The sequence below is a fragment of the Octopus sinensis genome, linkage group LG1, assembly GCF_006345805.1.
Source record: "Octopus sinensis linkage group LG1, ASM634580v1, whole genome shotgun sequence".
NCBI classification, from domain to species: Eukaryota; Metazoa; Mollusca; class Cephalopoda; order Octopoda; family Octopodidae; genus Octopus; species Octopus sinensis.
Genome location: NC_042997.1, coordinates 51,164,201 through 51,188,796, shown reverse-complemented (window position 1 = coordinate 51,188,796; position 24,596 = coordinate 51,164,201). Strand labels below are relative to the sequence as shown.

The 24,596-nt window shown below is 31.4% G+C and overlaps 1 protein-coding gene across 20 annotated transcripts in view; it reads right to left on the bottom strand.

The window, feature by feature from the left end:
* LOC115209943 (calcium-dependent secretion activator 1) overlaps positions 1-23,293 on the bottom strand; it is a 289,946-nt gene extending 266,653 nt beyond the window's left edge. For 16 of the 20 annotated variants that reach the window (XM_036500755.1, XM_036500758.1, XM_036500764.1 and 13 more), the window contains exons 1-4: positions 23,174-23,293; positions 13,761-13,766; positions 10,920-11,000; positions 10,695-10,733 (exon numbers count right to left, since the gene is read on the bottom strand). In XM_036500755.1, the coding sequence (XP_036356648.1) occupies positions 10,695-10,733; positions 10,920-11,000; positions 13,761-13,766; positions 23,174-23,278 (231 nt within the window). In that variant the 5' untranslated portion in view covers positions 23,279-23,293. Of the gene's footprint in view, positions 1-10,694; positions 10,734-10,919; positions 11,001-13,760; positions 13,767-14,020; positions 14,024-19,318; positions 19,324-23,173 lie in introns of those variants that run through there. The other 4 variants (XM_036500773.1, XM_036500796.1, XM_036500791.1 and 1 more) reach the window with 3 other exon arrangements.
* Positions 23,294-24,596: the final 1,303 nt, after the last annotated feature.

Here is a 24,596-nt window from a genome sequence, read left to right as displayed (position 1 = left end):
CCACTGAATTTCATTCAAACAAGCAGGGAAGAAAGAATGCATCTGTGACCTGGTGCTCAAAGCATATTCATCACTGACTTTGTCCAGTTGACGTTCTTCAAAATTCTGTTTAGGGTGTTAGTATATGCAGAAACAGAAAAATCCTGCTGTGCAGTTATTACTCGAGTGTTGTAGAAGCTGAGCAACTGGGCTGAAGTATTTCACACTCTAAAAACGAAACTCAATCTTTGTGATGAAGCTGCCATGCAAGATCATCAGAGACTAGAAGGCCAAGTATTTGAGTAACTTTGGTTGTTCAAATTGCCCGTGATTCATGACTACAAAGTTTAAGGCACAAGAGTGTTTCTTTGACATGTAGAGTAACTGAGTCATTGATTTGTTGAATACAACAATATTGTAATTAAAGAATAAAGTATATACTGTAATGATGTATCTAACAAAGCTTTAGATCTTATGCATGATAAATGGTTACAGAACAAAGACTTAACTAGTAGGATTTTATGCCAATCAATGGTTGCAAAATGAGTGACATAGAAAAGTAAGTCTCTGGTAGATGTGGTTCTATGGAAGCCATACCAATGTTCAATGAGGAGGCAGAGAGAGACTTGAAGTGGTGAAGATGAACTTGACAACTGTTCATATTAGCATTAAGATACTGGAAATAAGTACGATAGGTCAGAAGTTTGTAGGGTCAAAGTAGTTGCTCTCTTTTTGGTGTAGTCACAAATTATAATCAGTTATTTTTATTTTTGACTGGTCTGAACTCAAGATTATCTACATATATTTCAAAAGTTTTCCTTGATATTTAAGTTTACTATGTTTACTTTACTTGAAAAATAATGGATGATTAAAGAATTAAAATTAATTATATTTATAACTTTCCTTCTTAAGTAGACTTACATATGTTTTTTAGAGCTGGAACACAAAGCCATTAGCAAAGAGAAGTAATAATGATTTCTTTATCCACATTACAATATATTATAATTCACTTTTGAAAGTGCACACAACAGTTTGATATCCAATGTACATGATAGTTTGATATTGTGTTGTTACTTTATAATATATTTCATTTCAGTTTTACCAAAACCTGCATAGTTATATATTTTTAGTCTGTCTCATTTATTCTTCAGATAGGACAGGAAGAGTTTGAATTTTTATTCCATTATTTCCAAAAATTAAATGTCAGTTTTCAGAATTCTCTCTAATACAAGAAATTGTTTCTCAAATAGATACAAAGCTAAAAATTTGAAGGGAGAATTCACTGATGCCAGTATTAGACCAGTACTTTATTTTATCAACCCAAGAGGGATAAATAGCAAAGTTGATCTTGGCAGGATTTAAAATCAGAATGTAAACAAAGGTAAACAAATACCACAAGACATTTTGTCCAACTTTAATTTCTTACATTGCACAAGGTCATAAATTTATGACAGGGGAGAAGATTTTTTTGGTTTCAGATTTACCTTTCCACCCTCCAGGTGGAAACCAAAATAGAATTCAGAAAATTCTGAGCAGTATAGCATGTATCAAAACTAAATATTATAAGGTAGTGAGTTTGGTAGTCTAAATTTTATTACTAGTCCAGTCTTATGTGGGCCCTTATTTATAGTCTTGAGCATAAGGCTATTTCTGTAGTAGAAAGACAAAAAGTTTCATTATCTTTTTGGTATTTATTTTATCAACCTATGTCTGTTGGAAAGCAAATTGATACCAAGTGGCTTTTCATTCAGGAACATAGTTTTATTGTAAGAGAATTTAAGATCTAATATTAGCTACTAAAACATCTTCCAATTTGTATAGTCTGATGTGCATTTCAGAGACATAGAAGGCAATAACAAAAGCAAATTTATTTGTAAAACTTCATTCATCTCAAACAATGTCAGAAACTATTTTCACTTATGATCAAGTAATATTTTTTAAATAATTACTTTTATTTGTATACTTTTTTTATATCTTAAATCAGAGAAAGAGGAAACCTTTTCCAAAATCAAAAAAGTAACACACATAGAATTTTTTGATAAAAACTTTAAAAAAAATCTACTCACCATTGCTCAAAAAAGCCTATCATATTTTAAATGAGCAAAACCAGCAAGAAAAATATAACTCCAACTACCAAGAAACACATATATAATTAACTAACTTACTACTCTTTATCCCAGACACTACTTGTTGGTAATTAGAGTCAAATGCTTGAGCTTTTAGTGATCAAAGTTATCCCTCAATAAGTGATCAGTGATATTAGCAGGAGCACAGTTGATTAGACTGACCTCAATACTTGACTGGTATTTCTTGATCAAACCCATAAGAATGCAAGTCGGATTTAGTGGCATTTGACACAAACAGATAAAACTAAATAAAATCATTTAGTCCAATGCTGTAACAATTCTGCTAGTCTACCACACTAATAATATAAAAATAATACATCTTAATAAAAATTATTTTAAATAAAAATAATGATTTTTAACTTTTGCATAAAACCACAAATTTTTGAGTGAGTGTAGTCAATTCAATTAACTTAGTAATTAATTTTAGCTAATTTTTTCTCATTAGTTTACTCTGGTTCAAGAGAAAGTCTTTGCAGGGCCTCTGATGTTAGCAAGAATGATGCAATTAAAGTTCTTCTTGAACAGTTTTAAGTTGATGGCTGCAGGGAAAACATGGGTAGGATATAGAATTCCAGAAATTTTTATAGGAAAGACAGAGCATGCTGGTTACTGCAAAGCCTGCAGGTGGACACAACATTAGTGACAAGAAAATCAGAAGTGTCTGAATTAAGGTAGCATGAAACTTTCAGCTCTGAAGAACAAAGGCCATTTTATTGATTGGCAGAAAAAGCAAAGATAGGAAACTGTATGTGTTTTTCATTATGTGATCTAGGATGTCTGTATGTGTAAGAACATCACCATTCCAAATACAGATATAATATGCAATTATGAGACTTTGTAGAGTTGAGCTTTGTAGAGCATTAGTAGTTGTGGGGGAATTAAGTATTTTGAGACTAAATGGAGAGATCAGTCTTTGCGATTCACTTTTCGCTAAAACAATATTTTTGCTGTAACAATATTTAATAGCATATGAAAATAAATAGATAATTCTTAACTTTATTGAAATTTAAATAACAAATTAGAAAAGGAGAAAACTTGAATTAGAAAGATTTTAGATACTCCATAAATAACTGAAAATAGAACAAAAACAAAATTTATTTAATTAAAAATGGTTTGTTGATGATTTCAGCTTTCATTAATTAAAAGTAAATTTATCTAAATTTTAAAAACAACTTCTTTGTAGATAACACAATAAAGATACTCTTCCTCCCCTCTTTATTATAAAGCTATCATATTATGCTGCAATAGTTTTCTTACAACTAGGTCTTACTGGTTACCTTCCCCAACTATGAGACATCACACTTCCAATACATATATTATGCAATCAACTTTTTGTAAAAAGAAGAAAAAGATGAGGAACCTGTTAGTAATGAATGAAAAGGCCAAGTCTTTAAATTTCTTATAACCAGTTTAACAATATTAATATGCTGGTTCCTGCTTCAACATTGAACATATTGCTTAGATAACTAAACTAATTTATGAGAAATCATAGCAGCAACTCATGAACTTAAATTTAGTGCTTCTCCTGCTCCAGATGATGACACTGAATGTTTTTTTGCCAGTTCATTTGAAATATTATGAAGCTTTTGATATTAATATATGTTGCTTCTTTGTTGCATCATTAAAATAATATTTAGTTTATACCTCAACTTCTTCTTTTATGCAAAATATAATTGTTTATATGACTATGTTGCCTATGATGCTATATAGTAAAACTCAAATTGGCAATGTTTCACTTGAAGTTTGCTGTTCCGAGCTTTCATTTCTTTGTTTCAGCTTTGTATAAAGCAGCTCCTTCTCTTTCAAACAATTAGCCAGAGATTGTTTACTTTATTCTATTTTGAGCCAACTTTGCAATACTTCTCTTAGTAGAATTCATTGCATCTTTTTTAAGTTTATTTCTCAAAGTTCATTCATTCTGTGTGCATTCACTTTCTTTTTATAATTGAAAAATGAACTTACTCCTTAACTATTAAATAAGGAAACTTTGTGATTTTAAAATGTAGCCAATAATTTTCTCAACACTTCTGCACCTAATTTATTTCACATTGTACAACCAACAACTCATATCCAATTAATTCCAGGTTTTCCATACCAATTCATTAATAAAAGATCATTTAATACAATGATATTGCTACTATAAACTTGAAATGTATTAAATCTGAGAAAATGCATACACAAAGAACTGAAAGATAATAAGCAACCAAATGGGATACTTTATGACATGAATTAATAAGATTGAAGCAACAAAATGAAAACAGAAATTAATAAAATCATATATTCAAAAATTTAAAAAATGAGTTGACATCAAAGATAATTACTATAAATCTGAAATTATAAAGAAAATAAATAAAACAATGAATTTTTATTATTATTATTATCATTATTTTGTATTTGTAAAGAACAATTTATATTGAAACAAAGGTTATGTTATTTTCAGATTTGCACGTTTTCTTTCATCCTTAATTTGCAATTTCAATCTTCATATGTCCACAAAACAAGTGATTTATTATAACTCAATCACTAATCCAAAACATCAACTACTCTCTAAAAATGATCAACTCAATTTAAACATATTAAATATTGTAGAAAGTAACAAAAAGTATATTTTAGATATCATAAACAGTTTAAAACAAATTATTTCAGTCATTAGGAACCATATCTCATCAAAATATACAATACAGAGAGTTTAACCTGAAACTATACACATTAGATCCTTGATGTTGGTTCATAACAGAGAATAAGAATGGATGTCATTTCTTTTTGTTGTAAATTTAAACTATCATATTGGCATGATATTGATGTTTTATCAGCTCTTCAACAATAAGGGAATATACTGTTATAATATCTAAATGATGATAAATCACAATGATTACGTGAATAAAACGCAATTATTTTAGCTGGAGAATCATGATTTCATGACTATAGTAGTAACATTTCTATTATTGGCAAACCACTTAAGTTACCCCCTATCCAATTAAGTGCTACAGAACAGGCAAGAGAAAAAACTTGGTTTATGTTGAAATGATGAAAAGCAAATTAAAAATATTAAAATTGGAGGCAATACTTAATTTTTATTTTAATAATAAAACTTCTTTTACTCACTGAATAAACTATTTGAACATTTAAAATTATGAATTTTATTGTTGGTCAAAGTCATACAAGGTTATCCTATTATGCAAGAAGACATCATTTGGCAATATTATTAAAGATATTTTACTCAAAACTGCTTTGGCAATAATTTCATAATGGATTTTTAACAAGCAATATTTTCTATGATAAATTTCCATAGAAATTTTTAAAAAATCAAATATTGAAAAGAATATTTTGTCACATCAGTTCAGGTGTTTATAATCATGAAGAATATTAAACAAGTTAAGTAGAGTAATCCGACTAGCATTAACAATAATTAATGCTATTTGTAAGATAAAATGTAATATTAAATATTTGAAGAGAAATCAAGAATGACAATTGGTAGTTAAAGCTGAACCAGCCGTAATGTGCCTGACAAGCCAAAGGGCCAATGCTTCTGAAGTTACAATTGTCTTTGACAAAGGTATTTAGTTTTTGGTGACTCACTTCACCAAAAAGTAAATTTCTGTAAATAGCAAGAATACTATTACAGAATTAACGAGTCCTTTTTTGGCTTGCAATATGAGTTTATCATGCCCAATAGATGTAGCAACAAATATATATTGTAAATAATGAGTTTTAGGTAATATGGTGTGTGATAATAGCACAACAAACAAGTTCAACAAACACAATAATTATGAAACCAATATCAAATTTATAAGTTCCTGTTAATTAGCAGAGGTGGAAGTTCAGCAAAATAGCATTTACTATGTTGATCTGACAGTAAAATATTGGCATCACAAATGCAAAGAATTATATTTATGGTGCCAAAGAATCATGTCCAGGTACCCATTGCTGTATGCAACTATCTATGGTGGTTAAGTTATATTAAATCAGTGTTCCTGAATGCTTTATATGTGTGTATATATATATATATATATATATACACACACACACACAGCACAATGTTATGTTATCAATTATGATTTAACTTCAGATCAACAAAGGCCAAACAGAGCTATGATCAAAGGCTTTCCATTTATGGTTGTACTATTTTCTATTCACATAGTTTATCTTAGACTGTACTACCTAGTATGTCCTATACTTTTAAATGAGAAAAGTGTGTGATTTAAATGAGATTTGTTTGCTATTTTTAACAGGTGCAGTAACCAAGCAGAGGCTTTCCCACTGGTTTGTACAGCACTATTTGTTGTAGCGAGTCACTTCATGACTGATTTCAAAAAGGATAACTATAACATTAGACATTTGAAAAATAACATGTAAAGTTCTTCCAACAAAATGCTGTGATTATGGCTTGTAACTCCTATGAAAACATGATACAGTTCTAAATAAGTAAAAAAAAAACTCAACAAAATTAATACTCTTTTGTCAATACAAGAAATAATATCAGCCTGTATTTATAACAGACTCAGAATGTCAGTACCATTGGAACAAAAAATACTGAAGTCATGTATTTATCATGGCAACTCCATGTTTATAACATTTGTGAAATTGCATCTCAAAGACTAGGTTCCTCTTTAAATCAACAAAGTACTTTAACCCTGATCAGTTGTTTACCTTCTACAGAAAGCTACTTCATCCCCGCAAAATTAGTGATATTCTACAAAGCTCAATGAGACCTCACAAACGGGTTCTGCTCCTGCATTTGGAGAAGTACTACTGCTACACATACAGACATCCCAGCTAGCATCCAAAAGAATGACCAAACTCATACTCAAAGCAGCTCACCTCCACCTACAAGTTCAGAATTTACACCATAGCAGTAAAAATGAGTTGTCCTTACAAGTTTTAAGCATCCACACACCAAATAATCCTTTGATTTCAAAACTTTTAGTGTTTAAAATCATTTTATAAGGAGTTGGGTAGCTCTGCAGGGTATCTTCTCAAAGTCATAATTATTTTTTACCATTTAACACTTATCTAGTTAGATTTTTGCTTTATCACAGATCTTAGTAATTGAAATATATTGAATAATTTGAAAAACAAAAAAATATATTCACATTCAAAAACAAAATTATGTCAAATATAATTTATTTCAGAAGTATACTGAAAACTAATGAAATAGCAAGCTAATGTCTATGATAAAAGTGAATATATTCTAGTGATCTGGAATATTGCTGAAAATACTAAATTAAGCAAATTACAAATATACACCAAAAATATACATAATAATATATGACATTCACTAATATAGAAGTTATTCTTAAACAAATTGATAAAATATCTACAGATACCATAATAATATAAGCAATTTTCTGGGGAGTTTTACTTTTCTTTTCCACATAGTTAACTGTTTTCAACAGATCACACAGTAGAAGAAGAAAAAAAGCATAAATGAAGTGTTGTGTCCAAATGGATAGTAATATAAGGCAGTATCAAAAACATCTAATTTGAACAAGTATGATGAAATATACCATAGTAAAAGCTTGATAATGAAGCTTCAATATTAGGCAAATCAAATTAATATTATTAGATCATTGGAAAATGAAATCCTGAGACTGTTTAGATAACAAAATAATAATACTAAAAAGACAAGATATAATTCACTTTTAACTTCTTGATCAATTTTTGTAAGAGTAAAAGTAAATCTAATTGAGTATATATAGGTTGTACAAAGCTAAAGCATTTTACTGAGCAAAAGATGCATTTTGAATTTAAGAAAAAGATATTCAAAACACTATAATAAAATATAATTAATTTTATCTCAACTTCCTGTATGACAATACTACACAGGAGTGTATCAGTCAGCCAGTACCTGAAATGCATGATATCACAAGAATCATACTAATCTTGTTTACATTCCTTCAAAAGGAATGCTCTAATGTAAGGGAGAAAACTCCAAACCCTTCTATCCTTCCTTTCTGTTGTCAAAATAATTGCCAGACTGAGCTTTTGACTTAATTTTCAATAGAAATAAACTTGATTAGTGATACAAAGGAGACTGGGTTCATTAAAATTCAAGATAGTATTGTGAAATAGCAAGGTTTCAGAGATTTTTTTTCTGTAGTTTTATCTCAGAGCTGCGATCATGCTGATGCACCACCGATAGTAAATAACCAAACTCAAACATTTTAAATTGAATAATATCTGCATATTAAAACATGATAAAAAAAGCAGCTGAGTGTTTCCTCAATTTATAAGCTTATATTAGACATTATCATTATATCCATTTTTCCATACTTGTATGGGACTTTTTGAGGCAGTATTCTATGATCAATGCCATAAAAATTGTATATTGTGAGAGGTGAGACTTTTCCAATATACAGAGTCAGAGTGTACCTATCAAGATAGGTATTTCAACATCATACAACTACAATAAGGGAGCCTCTACATGATCATCGGAGTGCTAAAAATAGTAACTTTTCTTTCTTAGTCACAAAAAAGACATTAGATGACATATTCCCAGATAAACAAAAAAATATTAGAATATCTCTGATCAGAATTGACTGGGGGGTGGAGGTAGGGTTTAAATAAGTGATTACTACTTTTGTGGAGATAAATCAATCTATGAAGACCAAATAAGGAAAAAGGAAATGAGATAGAGAATTTTTGTTTTTTTTTTGGCAATAAATGCTGAGAAGAAATATTCAATGTGAATAGGAATAGTGGAGTTATCTACCATCTTCATTTTGCAAAACTATTTTGCCTGTTAATTCCAAATTTTTCTGATTATATTACAAAGTTTTGTTTAAAAGTTACTTATACTACATCATTATTCAGGGTGAACAAGGTGTGATTTGTTGAATGACACTTGCAAAACATATCTATCTGAAAGAATGAGAATATATTCAATTAATATGTGGTAGCTAGGGAAATGAAACAGGACCAGATATCAACCTAAGAGAAAAGAAAGTTAAAATTATTTAAATTTACTTTGAAAACAATTATTTCTTTAAAAAGCTGATGCTTTAGAATACCCTGCTTTCCTATTATCTGTAGAAATGTATCAAGTGTATGAAACTTTAACAATAAACCAGTCACAAATATGATGTCTGAGAAAGGTAGTATATGATTATTAATAACTCAGAATATGCTATTTATGAATTTGAAAGAATCATACCATTTATCAGTCGCAGAACAATTTTCCAAAAAAACTAACAAGAACAATGCAGTGGATTCATTCAAAGTTACAGAGAAAATAAGATACATTCAAAACTATCAACTTCCAAAAATTGAATTTACTGTATATTTTAGCCTTACAGGTAAACAGGTTTCAAATTATTGCACATGTAGATTACCTATGCCTTAATTATTAAAATGAATGTTAAGATCCTGTGTTTCCAAGGTGATGTCCTTACCAATGTAATTCCACTTAAAAGCAGTTCACTATATTTGGTTCTTGTTTATCACTAATTTGAGAGAGCTAGATGTACAAATTTAGGAGTTATACATATTATTATAAATTTTTGAATAAGATTGCGCTATAATTGCAACTTTAACTTTTTTCTTCAAGACAATCTAGAATAAACTATGGAGGAAAAAAAGAATAACAATATATTTTCATTGATATTTTAATCACCATTTCAATGTATGTTTTCCATGCTGACATGCATTGAACAAGTTTACACAACAGTATATTTCCATGCATCCCAATCCTAAATGTCACAATTTCAGTAAAATCCAACTTTCTTATGCCTGATATAACTACTTCACTGTTAATTTTCTTGGTATACTATATAATATCTAATAATGATTGCAAAACTTTCTTACTCAACATACATGAAAAACACAAAATACAAAAAAAAATTGTTTTACACTAAAGTTATTTTGTAAATATATTTTCTTTCAAAAACAATTTAACTCTTAATAAATACAAACTACAAAATACCAAGAGATTTCATTTCTTTTTTTTTTTAATTGCAGATCTTTAGAACAAAGATATATTACTTTACTTTATATAACAGACTTTTAAAAAAATGTTCATATATCAATAACTCATAATTTTCATAATTTTTTTTATTTATGCCATATGCCATCTCTACACAATGCATCAGAAAAAGGAAATAAACCATAACCCTTACTGCATAAATTCTTATAAATGATGTTTACTGTTTACAATACATGATAAGCACAACTTTTAAAAGTAACTTAAAAGCACAGACTCTAGACAGAAACAAAAAGTACATCAAAATGCTTACAAAAGAACAGCATTAAGATTGACATCATCAACAGCAGAAATTCCATATTATTCAATAACCAGCCACAAAAATACAGAACATATTCAAATAAAAATACATCATATTATACTAAAAAGAGCATTTCTGTTTTATTCTACAATGCAAATACAAATTAAATCTAAATATGAAGAAAATAGACGAGTAATTAAATAATTAAAACTAATTATAAAACAAGAAACAATAGTAATAAGGTCTTGGTACAAAAAATATTTTCTGGGGAATAATATTAGACAACACAATTTTGATGAGTATAAGACATCCATTAAACATCCATTAAGCCCTTGAGTTTTTTTTTATATTTTAAATGAGAAATAATTACCTTATCTGGCATTTTGTTACAGGATCTTTGTATGAGTGACTATCAAAAGATTAAAAAATATAAATTATTTCAAATTAAATTTAGAGTATATGTTTATAACCAAGGATGTCAAGTTCAGACATACCACATTAAACAAAACACATAAATGGGTTTAAGAGATATGACTATATATATATATATATATATTATATATATATATATATAATATATATGAGTAAGACTTACCCGGGACATTTGTTCAACTAAATGAAGTCTACCATCAAGCTCTCGGCGTACTTGTGCCGCTTGTTCATCAGCATTATCAAGCTATAAAATAAACAAATAAGCAATAATGATATAAATTCAAAACACAATATATTGTTACATAATTATCTTTTATAAAGAAAAGATAATTTTAAAAAACGTAGGATTTATGCATTACCATTTTTCTGGATTTTTATAGATATGAAACAAATAAAGAAATAAAGTAATTTAGTGTGAGTGGTATATTTTTCTCCTGAAAAATATATTTTGATACCAAGTTTGAAGTGGTTTATTTTCTAATCGATTATCATATGAGTCTAAAAATTGCTCATTTAACTACAGAACCAGATTTTATAAATTTCACTTAAGCATACTTCCTTTGCCTAATAAACATGTTAACTATATTATCAGGAACAATAATATTGGTTTGATTTCATTCATCCACCATTAACACTGCTCAACAAGGCAGCAATATCAATATTTATTTTCAAAATGTTTATTGTAATTTGAGCTAAATGTGACTACATTCAGTAAATCTACAGAATAAGCACTTTATATAGACTTACACATATATGCAGCATATTCATATATTTTCTAGCTATATAATGGCAAGCTTTTCTACTCCAGTCATCAATTATGGTCAGTTGTTTATCAGTTCATTTGTCTCAAAACAAATCCCAGTCTGAGATGACCCATACAAATACAAGTTGCACATATTGAACTAACGGCTGAACTATAAGCTCCAATATTTTATGTATCCAGACATGGTTAATACTTTTAAACAATTCTCAGAAATTAGCCTATATTCAAACAAGTAAATTCTAAGTTGATTTAATATATTTCAAAACAATTTTTCAGTTTAGATTATATATATCATATACTTAATACTGCAGTTTTACAGCACTATCTGCTCTTTCTATGAATAGATATCCTCAATTTTATAAAGTAATTTTAAATAGTACTAGATGTGTAACAGATATATTAAGATAAACAAAAATTGATATTGCAAATAATATAAGGGTCCCAACAAAATTTCATCTAAATTTTAATCCTAATAAAACTTTTTAAAATCAACACTTCTGTCTCAAAGAAATTTACAAAATGACCCTTTTTCTGATCTAGTTACATCTAAAGTTACCAATATATCACCAACTGGATAAATGCTAAAATTGGGTTTTAAATATGTGAATTGTCCTTAAGAAAAGAAATGGTTTTCTTAAGAACAATATAAATATTCAAAAATAATTTTCATGAGACTATAAATCTATAAGATAGTTGCATAGATATCACTCTCTGTCTGTCTGTCTGTCTGTCTGTCTGTCTGTCTGTCTGTGTCTGTGTGTGTGTGTGTGTGTGTGTGTGTGTGTGTGTGTGTGTGTGCATGCGTAGTGGTCAAAGCAGTTTGAATTGCCTTCCGAGAAGGTTCAGATGAACATGTCTTTCTCATACTTTCTAATATTTGGTATGACTTCAGCTAATTTATAGAGTATATTGGACACATTTTTATTGTAGTACCAGTACTAAAGAGGTTGTCCTATCCTTAGCAAGAATAAAGAGTTCTCTTACTGCAATCATTCGCCAACAACATCTGTTAGTGTTTAAAACAAGTCTACAAAAATTGTTTGCTAAAACATTGCTTACTTCAACCATTGTTAAATCAAAAACAAGAGATGCTATAAACAATAAAATGTGAATTTAATTTTGATTTTCAAATACATATCAATTTGTTTTTTAGATAGAGTAATTGATTGAGTTTACTATTGTTTTCATAGAGAAGCCCATTAATCGCACTGGCAAAAGTCATCAATGATTTGAGGAGTAATGATAAATTAAATCTGGAACAATTTAAATTTTGTATGGTTCTCAAGAAAGTGAACCAATGGTTGAAAGGATCTTGTTCAGATTTTTAAGTTAAAAATATTCAATGATTACGTTGCTTTTAAAAAATTAGAAATAACAGACAAGTCTACATGCTATACAAGAAGTAGCTGAGCTGGTGGAATAGTGACCATGTTATTTTAACTAAGAATATATAAAAATGCTATAGAAGTTTACAATGTGATTTGCAAGCTAAAGAAAAACCAACAACAATTAACAGTTTTAACTGCAACCAAATCACTTCCTCATGAAAGGAATTTGAAATACTGGCTCATCAACTGATACATTTTTGTCATTTATCAAGTACAGAAATAACGAATGAGTGAAATGGCAGGTGAAATGGTGGTTAATATTTGTATATATGATGAGGCAGTGAGTTGGCAGAACTATTAGCATGCTGAACAAAATGCTTAGTGGCATTTAGTCTTTCTTTGTGCTATTACTTCAAATTCTACTAGGGTAGACTTTGCCTTTTATCCTTTTAGGATCAATAATATAAGTACCAGTTGAACACTGGGATTGATGTAATTGACTTATCCCCTCCCTTGAAATTGCTGCCCCTGTGCCAAAATTTGAAAAATCAATATTTGTGTATCTACAGGTAAATGTTCCACCAAATCTTCTTTACAGATGCTAAAAGCTATCCTCCAGCTCCCTACTTACTCTTCTTATCAAATTCACAACTTTAGGGTAGCCACAATCAATGAAGGCTCAAAGAAAGGAAGGTCTGATGAGATTGTTGAAATGCTAAAATGGAAACAGATAGTTGTGTGCTGCTGGCAGACAGAAGCCATAGTCAAATTCTTTACAGGTAAAGAATGTAGGTATAAATTTTTCTGGGTTGCCAACAGCAATAGTGTGGCAGGGTGGGGTGCATACTTTTACCAAAAAAAGGAATAGATAAAGGGATCGGAGTAGTCTAGAGTGTGCAATTGGATAATTAACCTGAGACTAGTTTTGAAAAATATGACAGCAACTTTTATCTCTGTATATTCTCCGCAACCGAGACTGCCAGATGAACAAAAAGACCATTTTTATGCCTTTTCAGAGTACCTCAATGACAAATGATAACTTTGACAGACTGATTGGGCAGTATCTTGGTAGACAGTATGGTGTGCAATGAATGGGGAACAAGGCTCTTGGAGTTTTGTGATGCAAATCATCTAGGACTCCACAACATGAAATTCAAGAAACCAATTAGTCACCTGCTCACCTCTGGTGAGCACAAAAGCCAGATTGACTACATTATCACTAGAAAGTAGGACAGACAAATAGTTGTAAATGCAAACTTCTTCCTGCATGAAAAACATACTACCTAACATAGGTTAATGAAACTCAGAGGCACAAGCTAAGGTAGAAAAAGAAGATATGGAAACTTAAAGATCCATCAAACATTGCATCTAACATGGTAAGACATATATATTCAATAGTTATGGATAAAAATAAACAAGAGAGATGAATGGTAGAACTAAAAATAATTCCTTCAGAAAGAAAAATACCCGCAAAAGTTAGTAAGTCATGCTATAACTAAGACACACACATGTACACACACATACATACATATTCACACAAATGTGTATAAATGCATACATGTAAAGGCAAGGTAGGAACATTTTCTTTGCAATCAGTTAAATACCAAAGAAAAAATTTTCAGGAAAAATATTTTGTACCAAATATTTGTTGATCAACATCATCATCATTTAACATCCATTTTCCATGCTGGCATGGGTTGGACAGTTTGACAGAAGCTGAGGAGCTGAAGGGTTGTTCAGGCTCCATGTTTGTTTTGGCATGGTTTCTATGGCTGGATGCCCTTCCTAATGACAATCAATATCAACAGAAAAATTTAAACTTAATTTCTGATTCACATATTTATACCAAATATAAATCTTTAATTAATATGCATACAGCTTCATGTAAAAGAATGAAGATATGTCTGAAGTGTGTTTGTTCAGTGACTTGATGATAAAACCATATGAAAGTGTGCAAGTTATTCCTACCTTACATATATAATTGTTACTTTTCTCTATGATTAATACTTTATTTCTATTTGATCAGTGATAATAGTAAAATAAATGAATAACTTCATTGTTTGAAATTAATTTTTAAGTAGTAAAAACTTTCTTCAACTTAAGAGTAAAAATAACTGTTAAAGAAAAAATAATACAATCATTACATAGCCAAAAAAAGACAAACACCAAAACAAAAAGTGGAAATAGTAATTAATTGATTAAATTGCTTCACTTTATACAGACATTTTGTCACTAACATCTATTACACTAGAGGAGTAGCAAAACTTCTAATTAATTTCTTCATAGTGTTCAACACTGTCTCTACATTTTAGGTTCAAATCTTGCAAACAAACTTTATATAACACCTTTCAATGATCAATAAAATAGCATGGATATACCAAATAAATTCAATCTGATGTCATATTCCTCTTCTCTAAATTTGTAACACTTTGCCAATGTGAGCAATCAATAATTAACACATTATCACAGTTATCTGACAAAACAAAATAAAATTACAATTTAACAGCATTCTAATATCTACATAATACAGTTCATAAGTAGCTTCTCAGCATCACACACTAGATACATATATTGATAATATTAAATAATATCTGTATTCAAAAATTTTAATATTCAGATGCACAATGAATTAATGTCACCCTTAATAGTAAAATAATAAATGCCAGGTTGAAAATATATATATATATATGAAAGTTTAAAAGTGGAAAAATGATTTCTATCAAAAACAGGATGGTGTATTGAATATATATCAATGTACCATATTCAACAAAATTGATATTAAGGCAATATTGATTTTGTACATAAAGGAATATCAGACTACAAGACTAGTTATTTGTTGGAGACCTCTTTTGTACCAAAGAGGTCTCCAACAATATAGACAAAAGAAATAGGAGGTACAAAAGTAGAAACATATGTAAATTTTACCTGCAAGGAAACTGCTGGCAAGGTGAAGATGGTGCAAACTCTCATTTTGCACATCAGCAGCCCTACCAAAACTACAAGGGCATAAAACAGAACTCCTTTCCAGGGGGGGAGCAAAGAGTGAGAAGCACCAAAGAAGAAAAAACTGCACACTGTCTGCTTCCAAAAGATGATACACAAACACAGTGTGTTCTAATCCAAACAACTAGATTCACCCAGAATCAAAAACAGCAGCAGCTGAACAAAAATAATTTTTGTGAATGATACAAAAGATTGTGCAGCACCTACATAAGTGTATTTTTTTCTTTTTGTCTTTCTATGTTAGTTTCAGCTCAAGAGCTGAGGCCATGTTGGGGCACTGCTTTTAGCTTTGCTACACTTGCACTACATGAAAATTCTTGTAATATAAGGCATTTCATGAATGAGGGAGTTTAATGTTGCCCTCAGCTGTGTTTCTTACTATGAGGTAGGTTTATTTGGAACTCTTGACAGGAGGATATCCTGTTTTGTTTTGAAGACACCTACATCCACACTGTGTAAGTCTCTCAGCATTTGTGGGAGGATACTGAAGAGCTGTGGGCTCTTGAAACCCAAGCTGTTGCATATATGCTACTGTATCCTGATGGCAATGTTGAGATTTTTGATGAAATGCAGGGGCAACCCATTCTGGTGTTAGTATAACTTTCAATGACAAAGTTTGGTACAAGTTCTCCTAAGATTTTCCAAATGTATATCACTGCATATCTTTCCTGCCTTTGTTCTAGAGAGCAGAATCTTAACCCTTTTCAGTCTCTCCCAGTAGCTAACATGTTGCTTTGAGATGATCTTCTTTGTGAGTACTGGATTGCTTTGAGTTCCACTGTTAATTTTACACTGTGTGGTGACCATGGGCAGTAGTAGTATTCTAAGTAGTGGAGGACAAATGTCCTCCAGGACAGTCATGGTTTCCTGTTCTCTTGTTCTGAAAGTTTTAAGGATCTATTTAGCCAACCATCTGTATTTTATTGTCAACTTAGTGATATGCACCTGGAATGATGCATCATTACTCATATCAATGCCCAGGTCATGGACTGATTTTGTTCCGGGATTGCAATCTCTCCTGGGTCAGTATCTTATCTGCTTTTCATTCAGCCTCATGTGTTGGTAGCACAGCATTAAACTGCATGTTATATTCCCGAGCCCACCTATATATTGCAGATGAGCAACATCCACAGGGTTTTGTATCCTCTGAGAGACTTATGTATCATCTGCATAGCTAGCTAGGGTATCTATCTAAGCAGTTGAGAGCATGTCTGAAAGGGCCACTATGAATAGTCTTAGCAGCCTAAGACAATGCCCAGTTAGACATCACTTATTATTTGCATTTCCTTGAAGGTAGTCCTGCTGGGCAACACTACCTGATTTCTATTTTTTAGAAAGTCATGAAGCCATTCTCTAAGTTTTCCAACTATACTGAGATTATGTAGCTTGTGACTATCATACCATAGTCAACTTTATCAAAGGTTTTTGCAAAGTCGAGATATATACATATATATATATATACACACACATACATACATTCATATATATATACACACACATATATAGTCTGTTATACATTTCAGCCATGGGGCTGAGGTCATGCTGGTACATCACCATGATTCTTCACTTCTTTAGCTGATTTTGTCAGGGTAATGGGATTTCATATTCCCACTCCTGTGTGTACTTTGCCTTTGGTTGTTGGCCCATTTAGTGTGTGAGGGAGTTTGACATTGCTCTCCTCATCTGTGTGGAGAGGAGGATGTCCAGTTCCTTTTTGAAGACATCCACGTACACATTGTGAAGGTTTATTAATTTTTGGGGACAGAGCATTCAAGAGCTGTGGCCCTTTGAACCCTAGACTACTGTAGTACCTGGTCCTAGCATTAAATGATGTGGACAGTACCTTTGGTACAATACAATGGTGTCCAGTGGTAAATTTTTCAGCTTTTCTGCTGCACTGTGACAATCTTTTTAGTGTAATGACATTGGACAGTGTTGTGAAAGGATTCTGATCACCCCCCATGTAACTAAAAGTGTACTGATACATTGCTATAAAATAAAGAACTGTCAGCAGTTCATTGTGAGTTATTGATTTAGAGTGAGGAGTCTTGTACAATACTAATCATACTGCATCGTGTAAATACTTTCTTTCTCTCCTGCTTCATCAAATTATTTATCCAACACTAGGATATAAGAGTGGCAATGAGTTGTTCAAAATTTACATTGGAAGGTTATAAATTTTTTTTTTAGTATGAAACCGAAGAAAAAATCGTTTTAATATGGAAAACTTATTGACCTCCATGGTGAACAACAGCAACTACAGCAGTTACAACAGCAACAACAACAAAACCAATAGTCGCAAGAATTAATGTTGAAGTCTGAAAATACTTCAAGTTCATATTTGCTAGGCAGCATAGCAAATTCAACTGAAGAATCAGATATAAACTAGAAGATATGAAGACATCTTCAAGGAAGAATGTAAAAACTGGACGGATGAGAAAAAAGTACAACTACTTTTAAGAAAGTTATCCCCTACTGAATACAAAAAATATAGTAAATAATATTCTGCAGGAGAAAGCAGTTGAGATTTGTTTTGATGAAACAAATTTTTTATTGAAAATTTTAAATGAAAGAAGTTCCCTTGCTGGCAGTGTTTAAATGTGGTTAAAAAAGATTATGAAGATTTCATCACCTATGCTGGAGTTGTTAAAAGAGAGTGTGAAAAATTCAAATTGAATTAATTAACCTCTGACGTGTTCAAATGTCTAATTTTTGTTCAAGGCCTTACTACAAGCAAAGATGCAGATATATGTTCCTGGATATTAATAAAATTAGAACAGGATCAAAATTTAACTCTACAAGCAATAGCAGAATGCCAAAGGATTATAAATCTAAGACAGGAGGCAAATAAAATTGAAGAAAAAGACTGCTCTCATACTCATGTATCTCAATTGGTAATGGATAAGAAAAAAAAGAGAAAAAATGTCAAAACCAAATCCATGTTATGGGCAGGGTGGTTTACATTTTAAAAGTAACTGTCCATTTATAAATAAGAAATGCTTCAAGTGTGGTAAGATAGGTCACAAAAAAATCACACCGTAAAACAAAACCTATAAAACGATTCAACAGAAAAAAATCGCATAAACAAGTTATTGGTAACAAGAAATAAGAATGAGCCACAAAGGAAATTTGTGTATGTAAAAATTAATAACATAAATGTAAAGTTACAATTGGATACAGGCAGTGATATCTCAATAACTAAGACATACATGGACAAAAATTGGAAGACCTAGATTAACAGAAGCTGTGAAAATTGCCCATGGTGTTCAGGAAAAAAATATTCTAAGGGTGAATTGTTAAATGATGTTACATTTCGGAGAAAAATCTCAAAAGCCAAAGTTTTTGTGTTGAATAATATGACAAATTTATTCAGACAAACTGGGTGGAATTATTTAACTTATGGGACCTCCCCATAAATCTTTACTGTAAAAATATGAATGGTTTTCCTGGCAGTACAAATAAGGCGACACATGAATTGAAGAAAAAAATTTTTTTAATTTTTCCTGAAGTTCTGTCTGATGAATTAGGTCTATGTACTAAAATGAAGGCAAAGTTTCAAATAAAAGAAAATGCCATACCAGTATTTAAACCAAAATGAACTGTACCATTCACATCCATTAGAACAGATAAGCTTAGAGTTAGAGAAATGAAAAAAAATTGCAGCTATCCAAAAAGTGGAATATAGTTAATGCACCAACTGTGTATGTTAGCAAGAAGAATAATAAAATCAGGGTGTGTGCTGATTTTTCCACTGATTTCAATGAATGTCTCAAAATACTCCACTATCCACTACCTACTCCAGGAAATATTTTTGCCAAATTAAACAGAGGCAAGATATTTTCTAAATTAGATCTCTCTAACACATACCTACAAATTAGAGTAGATGATAAATACTCTACGTACCTAACAATTAACATACTTTAAAGGACTGTATAAATATAAAAGGTTACCATTTGGCTTAAAAGTCGCACCAGTGATTTTTCAACAGATTATGGATGCAATGTTTGTGGACTGTGAATTTGCAATTCCATATCTGGATGATATACTCATAAAAAGCAAATCCTGGGACCAACACATAGAGCACATAAAATATGTGTATGAAAAAATTAGGGATTACAGCTATACTCCGAGTAAAAAAAATGTGAATTTTTCTTACAGAAAATAAAATATTTAGGACAAATCATTGACAGAAATGGACATTGACCAGATCCATCATGGACAGGCACAATTAAAAATATGCCTCCTCCAACAAATATAGTGACCTTACAAACTTTTGAGGATAACTGACAAGTTATTACCAAAATTATATTCCAAATATGAATAAAGTAAGTGTTCCACTTAATAATCTATTAAAAAAAAGATGTAAAGTGGAGTTGGTCTGAAAATTGTCAGAAGGTGTTCGATGAAATAAAAAAAATATCAACATTTGATTTGTCATTAGCACACTTCGATCCTGCAGTGAATGTTGTAGCTTCAGATACTCCTGAGTATGATATAGGTGCAGAAATGCTACATAAATATAAAAATGGTAATATGAAGGTGGTGGTTTATGCCTCACATTCTCCAACATCAGAAAAAAATTACAGCCAAATGGAAAAAGAAGCTCTAGTGATTATTTTTGCTGTAAAAACATTTCACAGATTTTTACACAGTAGAAAATTTCAACTGCAGTCTGTTATTATCGATATATGGTTCGAAGAAAGGAATCCCTACCCATACTGCTAATAGGTTGCAATACTGGGGTACAATATTATTAAACTATGATTTTAAGATGGAGTATATACCATCTAAGAAATTAGGACATGCTGATTGTTTATCAAGACTGATTTCAGAAAATGCTGAACCATTTGAAGATACCATGACTGCTGCTTTGCAAGTGGAAAATGAAATTAAAAATGTTTTGTGTAATGTCATACATGAACTGCCAGTCACATTACAAGTCATAAAATTAAAATTAGAAAACAATAAATTCACTAAAAAAAATTAAAGAAATGTTGAAGGCTAAAAGAGATAAAAGTATGTGCAACACAAATTCGAACCCATTCTTAATGTGTGACAATGTGTTGATGTACAGACAAAGAGTTGTAGTGCCAGCCACACTACAGAAGCAATTACTAAATGAATTTCACATTAGTCACCCAAGGATTTCGAGAATGAAATCATTAATGCGAAGTTATATATATATAATGGACCATAGCATTGAAGAACCAGTGAAAGCATGCAGAGGGTGTGCCCTAACTGCAAAAGCATCTACCATTGAATGACAATAGTGGCCAAAAACAAATATTCCATGGTTCAAACTGCATGTTAATTAAGTGGGCCGACTTAAGGGTTCATAGTACCTTGTTATGAAAGACAGTTTTTCAAAGTGGCCTGAAGTGCATAAGTGTAAAAAGCCAACATCTGCAGTTACAGTAAGTTTTTTTACATGAATTGTTCACCAGATATGGTATTCCTGATACCACAGTGTCTGATAATGAACTCAATATATTTCAGATGAATTCAGAAAATTTTGTAAAATGTTTGTTGTCGAACATGTCACTACTCTGCCGTATCATCCTAGGTCAAACGTACAAGCAGCGCATTTTGTTGACTTTCAAGAGGGTGTTGAAAAAGGCGACCAATGCAGTAATGGATAACTTTGCATTTTCTAAAAGTATACTGTGTAATACCTAATCCAAATACCTTGTCTGGAATGTCACCTGCAGTGTAATTATTTTACAAATTGGAAGAATGTTATTCTTGGTAAAAGGAAAAAATGTCCAACATAAAAGACATTGTTAACCACCGTCACGAGAAATGAAATCGTCATGGAAGTATTGTACAGCACATTTGAGGTATCAACACCAAACCAATTTGAAACTACATGTTCTAACACCAGAAAACAGAAAAGAATGGAAACACTGGAATTGAACCTCAAGCATAAGTGATATTAAAACTCTGTGTGGAGTTTAATTCTCAACAGGGGAGAAGTTAGGGGAGACTAATTCTAAAAAAGGAAGATGTTGTGGAGGGATTCTGACCACTTTCATGTGACTAAAAGTGGAGTGACACATTGCTATAAAATAAAGAACTGTCAGCAGTTCACAGTGAGCCATTGATTGAGAGGGGTGAGTCTCGTGTAATAGTTATCATATTGTGTTGTGTAAATACTTTCTTACATCCTGGCTTCATTAAATTAATTATCCAACACCAGGATATAAGCCTTCTTTAAACTCCAGTTAGATTGACATCATGTTGTAACTACAGCTGAGAGCAGTAGCCCAGGCAACTGAGACCAAAGGGCCTCCACAGAGTCAACACGATTTCTTAATTTCTTGTCTGGAAGAACCTTAATATCCAACCTGCCAACTGTCTGCACTTTGCTGCCATTTTGGTAATGTGCCTATGAAATGATGCATCATTACACATACTGATCTCCAAGTCACTCACAGTCTGTAACTCTGGGATTGCAGGGCTTTCAGGTCCTGTATATTCAGACTGTGGTGTGTTTGTGAGCTGATAGTACAATGCTTGAAATTTTCCAGTATTACAATGCACATTGTTTTCTTCAGCCCACTGATATATTGCAAGCTTGTGACAGTATTTGGATTCTTTATTGCCTGTGATAATTCTGTATCATCAGTATAGCCAGTGAAAGTGGCTGAGTGACGATGGGCATGTTTAAGAGAGCTATTATAAACAGTAATGGTCCCATACCAGTTCCCTGAGGGACAGCACTCAGAATTTGTTTTCCAGAGAGGACCTCATCAGCTGTAACTGCCTGACTTCTTTCTTTCAGGAAGTCATGTAGCCACTCTTCCAGTGTCAAGGTCTCACAGCTTGTGACATATCATGCTATGACCTTTCTCACCAAAGGCCTTTGTAAGATCAAAATATATTACTTTGACATCTGAATGGTCAAGATGCTGTTTCAAAACCTATAGAAATCTACTGGGGATGTTACCCTATGGTTTGACTTCCTTAAGGATAAACCTAATTTAGATTTTATACAATTCGACATTTCGAATTATTCTAATTCTATATCCCCTATATTGTTGAATAAAGCCTTGATTTTCGCCCACAAATTTGCAGATTATCTAGTTCATTTATTGATGTAATTTTAGCGGCAAGGGAGACCCTCATCTCCTACAACAAGTGTGATTGGCAGAGAGATGATTCCACCAATTTCTTCGATATAACCATGGGGTCATCTGATTCTGCACAGGTGACTGACCTAGTGGGCCTATACCTCCTTTCACAGATTAAGGATAGTTTCCCTCTCCTCACTGGGGGACTATATAGGGATGATGCACTTCTAGCTGTATGTAGCCAGTCTAAAACTGCATTGAATAGATTGAGGAAATCCCTGAAAGGTTTCTTAAAGGATTTCATTAATCTTAACATTATATTTGATATTAACTCCAGAGTAGTGAATTTGCTGGACATTACAGTTTGGATACAGGTTTATACTATCCATTTTGTAAGCCAAACAAATCCATCTCATGTATCAATGTATTGTCCAGTCACTGAAGTCCACTCTAGATAGCATCATTACCACTATTTCGATCATAATCTCTATATTTCGTTGGGTAGATCAACCTAATCGAAGGATTTTACAAAAGATCAGACTTAAGGTCCATCAAGAGGGCATGGGGAGTTTTTGGAGCATAAGGCTGGCTTCTCTCAAGCAGGCCCAAACCAGAGATGATTTCTAAGTGAGTTTCATTAATGCTATCTATAGCAATTTTGCTTGCATGTTTATAACAAGAGTGTAACTCCTTCAACATTAAGTCATTATAAATCTTTATCAGTACAGAATAAATGTTTCCGGTTTCATCCGATGGGATGTGCAAATCAGATAATTTCATTGCGGATATTTTATCAGACAGGAGTTTCTGGAAGGGGTACTTGGAGAACTTCAACCAATTAATCAATAGAAATAGGTATAGGAAGCGAAAGAATGCTAGTGAGGAGATTAGTAAAACCAAGAGCTCACATTCTAGAATGAGTGAAGTAATATGATTTTCCCCACCTCCTTTTTCTCTTAGAGTAAGAAATTTGCCCAAGATGTTTTTTTAGGATTCTGGAGAACTTCCCTAAGACCCATAAATACTATAGCATTTGCAGTGTCTTCAATCAAGTTCTCTTACTCGGTAATGCGAAATTTTACAGCTATAAACAGTAGGTATTTAAAATTAAAATAAAAATTATTTTTATTTAGTCAGATGTAGGGGTCTACTATCTCTAAATTAAAATATATTTCTTCATTGAGAATAATTTATACCTCTGTTATGCCGGAATTTTTATTCCCTAAAAAATAATATTTATATAAATACATATATAGATATTCATATATACATATATATATACATATATATATAAATACAGATATATAAATACATACATATGTATATAAATACATATATATAAATACTAGCTGACATACCCGGTAATTCCAGGGAAAGCGAGGCTTATCCCTTGGTTCCGTTCTCATAATTGTTTCACTAATCCAATAACAACAATACAAAGTATGTAGCCCTTAAAACGGTTTTTGAGCATTTACAGAGAATACCAAACTGTCTTGGGCAGAATTTTGTTTTTAGGAATTCCAAATAAGTTATGAATACTCATAAGGGACGAGGTGAACTATTTACTCGGAGCCGACTGAACCCACCGGGTGAGCATGAGTGAAGCAGTTCATCCTTGTTATATAAAGTTTCACATTAATTGTTGCACACTTGCCAAGAGAAAGTAGCAGAAAGTG